The sequence below is a fragment of the Phycodurus eques genome, chromosome 5 (genome assembly GCF_024500275.1).
Source record: "Phycodurus eques isolate BA_2022a chromosome 5, UOR_Pequ_1.1, whole genome shotgun sequence".
Classification (NCBI taxonomy): Eukaryota; Metazoa; Chordata; class Actinopteri; order Syngnathiformes; family Syngnathidae; genus Phycodurus; species Phycodurus eques.
In genome coordinates, this window is record NC_084529.1 from 8,553,021 (window position 1) to 8,565,520 (window position 12,500).

The window sequence follows — 12,500 nt, forward strand, 5'->3', positions numbered from 1 at the left end:
CACTTGCTAGCCAAAACATTCAAACACATTAAAAGGAATAAAATGTACATATACAGTACTACTGTGCATTACTGTATTTTTAAAGGTTTAAAAGGTGTTTAAGAGTACATAAAGTGTTTATAAGAGTAGGGTAGAGGTTAATAGGAGTGTGGGGAAGATTAATAAGAGTCTGGGGAGGTTCATACAGTTTTAAAATATGTATAAATCATAAACAAATATGTGGTCGTATCTTTGCAGATTTCACCTATTGCTTGAGTGGTCCAGACCCTAACCCCTGCGATAAAACGAGGCAATACTGTATATGACAATATCTCTTCTTGAGGACCAACAATCAACAGCTTTCTGAGAAAAGGTAACATAATAATGAGTGACTCGATTAACTCACCAAATAGTTTCTGAAGGACCTGTCCATCATAGAGATCTTCAGCAAGATCCTTCACAATGATTCGCTCCCCAACAAGAACATCATTAATCCAGTCGATCAACACCTATGTGACCACATAGGAAAATTAATTGCAGTACTGTACTGCAATAATGTAATGATGTTGCTGCCTGCTAAAAAAACTAAATATGAGCAATTGTAACTAGGTTGTGTTTTTATAAACTGCATTATTTAGCAATGAAAGTTTTTTCTTGCGCTTGAAAAAAAAACAGGAATTACAAGCTTTTCAATTTATCCATTCTCTAAACCACTTATTCTCACTAAGGTCGCGGGTGTGCTACCGTCGATCTTAGCTGACTTCGGGTGAGAGGCGGGGTACATCTACTGGTCGCGAGCCAATTGCTGGACACATATAGACAAACAACCATTCATCCTCAGATTCACACCTACGGGCAATTTAAAGTCTTCAATTATTAACCTACCATGCACGTTTTTGGAATGCGGGAGGAAACGGGAGTACCCGGAGAAAAAACACACAGGCATGGGGCACGCAAACTCCACATAGGGTGGATTTGAACCCGGTACCACAGAACTGTGAGGCGGATGTGGTGACCAGTCTTGCCTGTGCCACCACTACATTTGATCTTTTTATTAATTTTTTCAAGTTGTTGTTGATGTTTTTATTAATTTCTTAATGTTGTTCTAAAGTCTTTAGGTTTCCTTTCTTTAGATTTTGCCTGTGTAGATGGCATCTTCGATTATACAGATTAACGCACAATGGGGCTGGGCAATTAATAAACTTTTTTTTTTTTTAATTTTGATTTTGGGTTCTCACGATCATAAAAACATTATATTTGAAGAAAAATTAGTAATATGCTGAACGGCACAGTGTGTGTATGCAAATTCCTGTGTTGTGAAACCACCCTGAATGCACCTGTGTTGCTTACAGCAAGCGAGTGACCAACTGTATTTTATTCTGCCCTCTCTGAGAGTGCTTTAAGCTGTTTATTGACACCCCAGTTGGAGTTTACTGTAAAACTAAACATACAAATATTTACACACATTCATTTATTTTCCATACCGCTTATGCTCACTAGGGTTGCGGGCGTGCTGGAGCCTATCCCAGCTGAACTGGTCGCCAGTCAATCGCAGGGCACATATAAACAACCAACCATTCATTCACACATTGACACGTGCGGGCAATTTAGAGTCTCCAATTAACATACCATTCATGTTTTTGGGATGTGGAAGAAACCAGAGTACCTGGAGAAAACCCACGCAGGGACGTGGAGAACATGCAAACTTTAAAAAAATTTATTATTTTGCCAACAAAAGCACTTTTTGATTGTTGTTGGTGGTGTTTTATAGAAGTAAAGCACTGTTCTGATGTTTTAGGTGTCACCGTAACAAATAATATTAGTGTCAGTCCCTGTTGTGCAAAACTACATCTTTCCATAAAAAGCTTGTTTTCTCCGTTCCCCACCCAAAGATTAGTCAAAATGCTCTAAATTGGCTGGCACTCAAGTGGTTGTCTTTACTGAAGATGGCTGGCATCGAAAGAGTTAATATACAGTAAATGTGTATGTCCATGCGTGCACCACACTGCCCCTAAGAGGCCAAGCTACGCCCAGCAGGAACAAGGAGTTCAATCACCGGCCCCGCCTGTGTGGAGTTTGCATGTTCTCCCCGTGCCTGCGTGGGTTTTCTCCGGGCACTTCCTCCCACATCCCAAAAACATGCATGAATTGGAGACTCTAAATTGCCCGTATGTGTGAATGTGAGTGCGAATGGTTGTTTGTTTCTATGTGACCTGCGATTGGCTCGCAACCAGTTCAGGGTGTACCCCGCCTCTTGCCCGATGATAGCTGGGATAGGCTCCAGCACGCCCGCGACCCTAGTGAGGAGAAGCGGCTCAGAAAATGGATGGATGGATGGATATATGTGTGTGTGTGTGTGTGTGTGTGTGTGTGTGTATATATATATATATATATATATATATATATATATATATATATATATATATATATATATATATATATATATATATATATATATATATATATATATATATATACACACACACATGTGTGTATATATACGTCTATATATATATATATATATATATATATATATATAACAAAAACCTTGCAGCTGTAATAATTGCATTAGACACAGAAGGGATAGTATGTATGTATAAAAATATACATTATAAATTCACATTTATTTTAACTCTTTATAAATCTGTGCTTGTTTTCATGCACTTTACTCAATATTGTAGTCAGTGAAAGCTATCCCTGTGAGGACGAACGGTTACAATCATTTATGGTAGTTCACTGCTTGGCGAATTGTGAATCACTCATGGCAGCAATTCACTGAGTCGTACTGGCTTATTGCAAATCACTCAATAAGTTTAGTATTTTCACTACACTAGTACAGTCCCGCGTTGTGACAGAACACTGCAGTTCTCGTTCCTTGGCGAATCACATGGCAGCACTTTCAGTACGTAAAAACATGCACACTTGGGGCTGACGTCACTTCTGTTGGCAACTTATTCCATTTGTGTGCAGCATAATAGCTAAATACTGCTTCACCATGTTTGCTTTGGACTCTGTGCTCCACTATTTGACCTGAGTCTGTCGATCTCAGAGACCTACTGCGTTTATATCGCATTAGCATTTCATTCATATATTCAGGACCTAAACCGTTTCATGATTTATAGACCAGTAGCAGAACTTTAAAATCTATTCTAAAGCTGACTGGAAGCCAGTGAAAAAACTTGAGAATTGGAGTAATATGCTCTGACCTCTTCGTTCTGGTCAAAACCCGAGCTGCAGCATTCTGAATGAGGTGCAGCTGTTTAATGCTCTTTTTAGGGAGTCCAGTTAGAAGACCATTACAATAGCCAAGTCTACTTGAGATAAAAGCATGGATGAGCTTCTCCTGGTCTGCTTGACACATGCAAGCTTTCCCTCTGGATATGTTCTTCAGATGGTAGAAGGCAGTTTTAGTAATTGATTTGATATGACTGTTGAAAGTCAGGTCGGAATCTATCAGAACACCAAGGTTTCGGACTTCGTCTTTGGTTTTTAAAGAGAGTGACTCCAGGTACCGTAATTTCTCATATACATTTCTTGTGCACCCATGTATAATACGCACCACCAAAGTTGACCTCAGAATTCTGGAAAAACCTTCAACCTATGTATAATGTATTTTTACAATGTATAATTTTGCTTCTACCCGTGTGATCAAAACATCGAGTATTTGTATTTTGTTAGTTTTTTTCAAATTATTCTGAAGTTAAGCACTTTATTTGAACACAAAATTCTTTTTTTTTGTATTTACTTGCTCTTATTTTGAAATTCACAGCCATACTTTTATGGCCATACATATAGTTGTGCTCATATATTTGATTACCCAGGCAGAATTTGTAAGATGGGTACAATTCTTAAAAGAAAACATGAAGGGCCAGGTAAAACACATTTAATTGTATTTTAATGGGATTCAAATTAAACTGTCAAGCATTTCAGAAAAGCATTACCATAAAACAAAACATAACCGTAAAGAAATTAATGATGGTTGTTGTTCAGTCATATTTTAAAAAATATATATACTTCACAAATTCTGCCAGGGTATGTAAACTTATGAGCACAACTGTATATGCAGTCATACCTACCCCTGTCATATTGGAATGAAAGTGTAGGCTACACCTTTTTCATAACCTCTAGGTGGCGGCATACATTTATAAAATGTGAACGTTTTTTTTTATTTTCACCTATACCAATGTATAATGTGCACTATTGACTTTTGGGGGAAAATGCGCATTATACACAAGAAATTACAGTACATGTCAGAACGCTGTAGCACTTCTGTTTCCTGCTACCAGCTGAATCGCTCAGAGCGGAGCACACAGAGGAATGAATCACGTAATTAAGTTATTCAGTTCAGTACGTTCACAAAAAATTGTATGTTTGAACAAATCGTTCGCGACCGATACAACACTATTCCCAACACTTTTAGTAACTCAGGTTTCATTTTCACAGGTCTCCAGCTTCTACCAGCATGTGTAGAATGTTTGCTGTATGGTGTAAATAGACTCAGGTAAGATGTCTTTAATGCTTGTTCCTTGCACCACTGACCTTCATAAGTTCTTGCAGTTTGCGGTCATTCTTGGAGTTTGGATCCACCATGGTACGCACCTCATTCTCCTCTACAAGATTAACATGATGTCAGTTGTGGTCCAACTGGAATGCTATGAGTTCAAAGGTACATTTCCACTGAGTGGTATTGTTTATTCCAGAGTCGCCAGCAAACCCTGATCTGGCTTGTGTGTGTTGTGCAGCTGGTATGCTAATAGCTGTGTCAGTTACATGAGAAGTGTGACATCCACATTAGCAAAAAATGTAATTAAAAACAAATAAAAAAATAAAAAAAATAAAAAAGATATGGTAAATGTAAAAAAAAATAAAAATCTATGCCTTTGCACCCTTAAAAGGTATTCTATGTTAATTATAATCTCATATAATATTTAGTTTTTGTGTGAGGATAAGAAAGTCAAGCGTGTCCCTCTCCCACTCTCTCTGATACAGTACTGCATTATCACTTTGCCATGAGGCAAAGCAAAATGCCTGTGGTTGGGGTCCAACTGCATGAGACAGATGATTACTGCCTGTTCATTAGGGATGGGTATTGTTAAGAACCTCACGATACCATTTTGATTATTTAGGTTGCGATTCGATTCTATATTAATTTAATTATTTTGATATCGGTTCAGTAAGAAGTAGAAATACATGAACATTTTTAATATTTTATTTTCATGTCCATGTGAACATACAGTATGTGGTATGTCACCTCATATTTTTGAGCAATAAAACATCCAAAAAAAGGCAATGCAAAAAACAAAACAAAAAAAAAAGCAAAATAACTAATTTGTGCATAGAGACAACAAAAGTAAAGTGCATGTAAACTTACTATTTCTTACCTCTTGGAAATGGTGATAAACCTCATATAGGGGGCAAGTATGATAATTTTGCAGGGCAAAACCAAACTAAAGTTAACCTTTGGAAATTCTTCTGGGTATCGGAATTAATTTAAAGCTTTAGAGAAGCGTTCTGATTCAAACATTTTATGCAATCTTCTTCTCTTCTCAAACCAGTGTAACACAAAATGAAAGAAACTATCTTGATAATAGATTTCTGGAACAGTCTACAACTTTTGAATACTTTCCTCTTGTATTACTAAACTTAAGATGTTCATGTGTAATTGAGGGAATGTGAAGTGAATACCTAGCATGGTGTCCTCAGGGTCGAGCTCATAGTGGGATGGGCTGAGAGGAAGGTTGATGGCATTTATCCCCTCTTCCTGAAGCTCAGACACTGGAGTGATGAGAAATAAATTATGAAGCATTAAATAAAACACAATTGTGATGTCAATGATAAACTGACTGATGTCATTGGATAAGTAAGAAAGGATATCACAAATAATGCAATCATTATTTACACACAAGGTTTGCTTTTCACAACCCACACACACAGATCTGCAGCATGCAAGCAAGTGGCCACCTGAAGAGCAGGGCTCAGGATACGGACCGTCCAGATTTCCCTATTTTTTTCATCCACAATCTGGGACCAACAACCCCCGTGCGCCCAAGCTTAAATTGTGCAGGCTCAGCTAATGTGACCCCAATTTAAATTATGACTGAATGTGCATTATTACAAACAAAAAATACAGACCCTTTCCAAACAATTAGAATATCATGGAAAAGTTTATTCATTTCCATAATTCCATTCAAAAAAGTTAAACTTTCATAGATTATAGATTCAGGGCCCACAATTTAAACAATTTCAAGTATTTATTTGTTTATTTTTAAATCATTTTGGCTTCCAGCTCATAAAACCCACAAAATCAGGAATTAAAAAAATTACAATACTGTGAAGAAATCAGTCCAAATTTTGGAGGCCATACATTTTATAAACTGAGTGTCATACACTAATCATCTACTAAACTTAAAGCACCTGCACATGTTTCCCCAGGTGTCATTAAATTGCTTCAGTTTGGTTCAATTGTCTCAGTTGGCTTCAATATGGGAAAGACTGCAGACTTGATAACTGTCCAGAAGACCATCATTGATGATGGGTAAACCACAAAAGTTCATAGCTAAGGAGGCTGGCTGTTCACAGAGTGCCATGTCCAAGCATATCAATGGAAAGTCTAGTGGAAGGACAAAATGTGGCAGGAGAAGATGCACCAGCAAAAGAGATGACTGTGGGCTTCAGTGGATTATCAGAGAAGATTCAAGAATCTAGCAGAGATCCAGAAAAAGTGGAATGAGGCGGGACTCACCGCTTCAAAAACCACCACATTCAGACGCATCCGGGAGATGGGCTACAACTGTCGGGTTCCTCGGGTCAAGCCACTTCTGAGCCTGAGCCAACGTAGGAAGGGTCTCAACTGGACCAAGGAGAAGAAGGAATGGACTGCCAGCGGTCAGCCAGTGGTCCGAGGTCCTCTTTTTTGATGGAAGTAAAGTGTGCCTTTCATTCGGGAATCGAGGTCCAAGGGTTTGGAGGAAGACAGGTGAAGAACAGAACACAAGCTGCTTGAGGTCCAGTGTGAAATATGCACAGTCAGTCATGATTGGGGGTGCAATGTCCAGTGCAGGTGTTGGTAAACTCTGCTTTCTTAAATCCAAGGTATGCCAGAATATTTTAGAGGACTTCATGATTACTTCTGCTGAGGATCTGTATGGAGATGCAGATTTCATCTTCCAGCAGGACCTGCCCCCTGCACATACCGCCAGAAGCACCAAAACCTGGTTTGATGCCCATTGCTATAACAGTGCTTGACTGGTCAGCCAACTCGCCGGCTCTAAACCCCATTGAGAATCTGTGGGGTATTATCAAGAGGAAAATGAGGGGCACCAGACCCAAAAACAAAGAACAATTGACAGCCAGCATCAAGAAAATATGGGCTTCCATAACTCCCAGGCAATGCCACAGGCTGTTTGCCTCAATGCCATGGCGCATCGAGGCAGTGATTAAAGCAAAGAGATTCCCAACCAAGTATTGAAGACGAACATATTGTTTTGAAAGTACCATATTCTGATTGATTTAATGATTAATCTTTTTTTTCTACAAAAACTGAGAAGCACTGTAATTGGGGATTTCTTTCACAGTATTTGAATATTTTTAATTCCTGATTTTGTGGGTTTTATGAGCTGGGAGCCCAAATTATGTAAAGATAAACAAATAAATACTTGAAATTGTGGGCCCTGAATCTATAATCTATTAAAGTTGAACTTTTTGAATGGAATTAAGGAAATAAACTTTTCCATGATATTAAAATTTTCTGGAAAGGGTCTTTAAGGTATCAGATCCAACAATACATTTGTCTTGTATATTCAACAACAGTCAGTGTACTAGAGACTTGGGGGCTCATTTATCAAAAAGTGCATTGGATTGTTACTAAAAGTGCACATGCACACAAAAGCTGGATATGGCGTACGACCAAATTCCTATCAAATCGTGCGTACGCACGCAGGCACAACTGTTGGAATTTGCCTTGATGCGTTTAAAAAAACTGCATAGGCAGTGTTCCTGCGACTCCAGAATTTACTTAATGTAATTTTATTCTTCATCCATCTATTTTCTGAGCCGCTTCTCCTCACTAGGGTCGCGGGCGTGCTGGAGCCTATCCCAGCTGTCATCGGGCAGGAGGCGGGGTACACCCTGAACTGGTTGCCAGCCAATCGCAGGGCACATACAAACAGACAACCATTCGCACTCACAGTCACACCTACGGGCAATTTAGAGTCTCCAATTTATGCATGTTTTTGGGATGTGGGAGGAAACCAGAGTGCCCGGAGAAAACCCACGCAGGCAAGGGGAGAACATGCAAACTCCACACAGTCGGGGCCGGGGATTGAACCGCGGTCCTCAGAACTGTGAGGCTGACGCTCTAACCAGTTGGCAACCGTGCCGCCTAATTTTATTCTTTTCGAGGGGAAATTACATCAGTTTACCACATTTTAGTCGTAGTCATGTACAACCGATGATAAAACTAAGGGGATGTTTTCAGTGTGGTGGCGTAAGACAGCAACATGGCTGAGAGACGAAACCGGAAAAGCACTGTTCAGTCTTTTATTGCAAAAAAAATTCAACATGTGAACATGTAAAATAAAATAATTGGTTGAACATGTCCTTTGTTTATTCCAGTTGGGAATAGCGGTCGCTGAGTACTGGTAGGACGAAGCCAGCCACCCTCCTCCGCTCCCCTGCGCACGCCACACACCAAATACAAATTTGGAATCAATACACATATTAGGCACACCTGTTGGGAATTATTGCAATACGCACACCTGTAAGGAATTTTCCTTGACAAGTCACAGTTCCACTTAGGAAAGTATGCAGGTTGATCCCACAACAAACTCAAACAAACAAAATCAGCTCATGAACATGAATTAGACTAGCTACTGTATTGTGAAGGGTAAATTTATTGCAATGTCAGAAACATCCATCCAATTTATGTCACTAGGGTCGCGGGCGTGCTGGATCCTATCTCAGCTATGTTTGGGCGAGAGGTGGGATACACCCTGAACTGGTCGCCAGCCAATCGCAGGACACATGTAAACAAACAACCATTCGCACTGACAGTCACACCTATGGACAATCTAGAGGCTTCAATTCCCACCATGCATGTTTTTAGATTGTGGGAGGAAACCAGAGTACCCGGAGAAAACCCACGCAGACACGGGGAGAACATGCAAACTCCACAAAGACAAGGCTGGATTTGACCCTGGGTTCACAGAACTGTAAGGCAGATGTGCTAACCAGTCATCCACCGTGCTGCCCACGGCAGAAACAATTTGGAAAAAATAAACTTCTCTGAGACAGAAGTCGACATCCTTATCAACGAGGCGAGGAAGGTCGCTTTGGAAGCGCCACAACAAATAAAAGGAAACGCAGCGACTGCCACGGATGGGTTAGAGTTTTCGAACGTGTGTACTTTTTCAGTTTTTTTTTTGTAGGTCACATAACTTTGTGCAGGAACTTGCGTAGGTATCTTTCAGGCCCCATTTTGTGTGTACGCAGTAGGGCAGCACGATATTGGGAAAAAAATGACATTGCAATTTTTTGTAAACCTGCGATATATATTGCGATATGAAATAATACAGGATCAGTGTTGGGAAAGTTTATTTTCTACACAAACTAGTTCAAAGTTCAGTTCACCGTTCCAAAAATGAACTACTTCAGTTCTTTTCATACCGTATTTTCCGCACTATAAGGCGCGCTTAGAACCGTTTAATTTTCTCAAAAATCGACGGTGCGCCTTTTAACTCAGTGCACCTTATGTGTGCACTGAGTTTCAAAATGTTGTTGTGTGAGTTTGGTAAGCACTATGCTTGATTGACTGTCGGACCATTTCCCGCCGACATAGGGACGTAATACATACACTACGTACGCTGGCAGCGATAAACCACTTAGAGAACATTACGTAAAGCTACGTACAGTACGTATGCTTACCTCCGCCACGCCTCCGGTAGGTATACTGTACTACCGGTATGCTGCTAAACAACATTTGTTTGGCTAAGGACCCCCAAAAATGGCATCAAAGAAAAGAGACATGCTTACTAGGCATAATTCAAACTACCGTATTTTCCGGACTTTAAGTCGCTCCGGAGTAAAAGTCGCACTAGCCAAAAAATGCATAATAAAGAAGGAAAAAACATATATAAGTCGCATTGGACTATAAGTTGCATTTTTGGGGGAAATGTATTTGATAAAATCCAACACCAAGAACAGACATTTATTCTTGAAAGGCGATTTAAAATAAAAATAGAATAGAGAACAACAGGCTGAATAGGTATACGGTATGCTAACGTAACACATTCAGCTAATGTTACATGATGGATAAACAACTAAAACAACTAACTGAGAACGTGCCTGGTATGTTAACGTAACATATTAACAGTTATTCAGATAACTATAGCATAAAGAACATGCTAAAAAGTTTACCAAACCATCAGTGTCACTCCAAATCACTAAATCCAATGAAATCTTCATCCTCGGTCTCACTTCTAAACAAATCCGCCAACTCCGGAGGGAGACGATGCTCCGCTTCCTCTCCTACATCGCTTTCGTCAGACTCATTGTCAGCTGCAGGTACAGATACACAGGCCTAGAGCGCCTTCTTGCGGTTGTCAGTGTGAAATTATATAATAATGTGTTCATAATTTCGCATATAAGTCGCTCCGGAATATAAATCGCAGCCCCGGCCAAACTATGAAAAAAACTGCAATTTATAGTCTGAAAAATATGGTACAGGCTATCAGTTATGCGGTTGTAAATGGGAATAGAGCAGCTGCAAGAGAATTAAAAATCAAGCACAAGAACAGCCGGGAGAAGCGTCTCTACAGTCACCATTCGACTGAAGGCAATAACGATAGCACAAGACTTGAAGATCAAACACTTTCAAGGAGGTCCATCTTGGTGCTTCGTTTTATGAAAAGGCACCATCTCGCCATCCGCGCAAGGACTACCGTGGCGCAGCAACTTCCAGCGAACTCCAACCGCTGGACATTGGTGTAAACAGGGCGTTCAAAGTGAAGTTGCGAGAGGTGTGGGAGCGATTGATGAGAGACGGCGAACACACATTTACTAAGACTGGGAGACAGCGCCGGGCGAGTTATGCCACCATATGTGAATGGATTGTGAATGCCTGGGCTAACGCATCTGCTTTGAGTTGTCCAAGCTTTCGCGAAAGCCGGCATCATTGCTGAACAGCCACCCGGCAACGAGACTGACTCCGACGAGTACGAGAGGGAACCCGGCATGTTTAATGGCGAAATTGCCCAGCTGTTCAATTCAGATACAGAAGATGAGGACTTCGATGGATTTGTGACAAAAGATTGATGAAAAAAATAATCTGAGTGTATTTTTAAATGCGTAGTAGAATAAAGTTCAAACAAACTCACCGTTTTGCTTCCGTTACCTTGTTTTAATAATAATACGAATAATACTTATGTATGGCTTAAGTACAGAAATAGACCCCGTAATTGAGACTGCGCCTTACAATCCGGTTCGCCTTATGGTGTGGAAAATACGGTAATTAAAAGTTTTGAACTAAGTTCATCAGTACAAAAATGAAATAGCTCATAGTTCTTTTTTTGTTTTCAATATGTCGCTGACAGGCTATTACCCTCAAAATACTGGCTTTTCATTTTCCCATTGTTATCACCCATTCAATCCACACTAGTAGCCAGCTGCAGCTTTCACCCTACAATCTAAAAAATATGAGAAACATGCAGATTGAATAGTGCTTTTTTACCGTAACATGGGTGCTAATCTTATTAGCATGTCCAAACAGGTCCCTCTGCAGGTCACTTTCTAATGTTAGAGTTGATTCACTCTATATCACACTACACCAACATCGCAGCAGACCCTGCGATGTGAATATTGTGCATGTGTGTTTACGTACATAGCGATGACGATGCTCAAACAATATATCGTGCAGTCCTAGTACACACCGTTGTTAAGTGACGCCCCAGTTTTCACTGCCTGGGTTACAGGCTCCATAAACTTACTATAGATATGGTAGATTTGATACACCACACTAAATATGGTACTCTGAAGTGAGAGCAGCACCAGAATACAAGGCATAAATCAACCAGTATAGGAAATTAATGACTTGAACAAGGAATTATCCAAAACAAATTTTACAATGACATAAAAAATTATTATCTGGATCAAGTTCAGTGTATGAGGATCGGAGTTCAATCCCCGGCCCCGCCTGTGTGGAGTTTGCATGTTCTCCCCGTGCCTGCGTGAGTTTTCACCGGGCACTCCGGTTTCCTCCCACATCCCAAAAACATGCATGGTAGGTTAATTGAGGCCTCTAAATTGTCCGTAGGTGTGAATGTGAGTGTGAATGGTTGTTTGTTTATATGTGCCCTGCGATTGGCTGGCAACCAGTTCAGGGTGTAGCCCGGCTCCTGCCCGATGATAGCTGGGATAGGCTCCAGTGCTCACGCGGCCCTTGTGAGAATAAGCAGCTCAGATAATGGATGGATGGATGGATGTTCAGTGTACCATTGCTATGTCCTGTTTATGTCTGCAAAACAAAA

General features: G+C 40.2%; 1 protein-coding gene across 1 annotated transcript in view; it reads right to left on the minus strand.

Moving 5' to 3' along the window:
* Positions 1-12,500, minus strand: part of parvaa (parvin, alpha a) — a 31,855-nt gene that overhangs the window by 13,946 nt on the left and 5,409 nt on the right. The window contains exons 2-4 of the mRNA XM_061677479.1: positions 5,665-5,754; positions 4,519-4,589; positions 386-488 (exon numbers count right to left, since the gene is read on the minus strand). Of these exons, the coding sequence (XP_061533463.1) occupies positions 386-488; positions 4,519-4,589; positions 5,665-5,754 (264 nt within the window). The remainder of the gene's footprint in view (positions 1-385; positions 489-4,518; positions 4,590-5,664; positions 5,755-12,500) is intronic.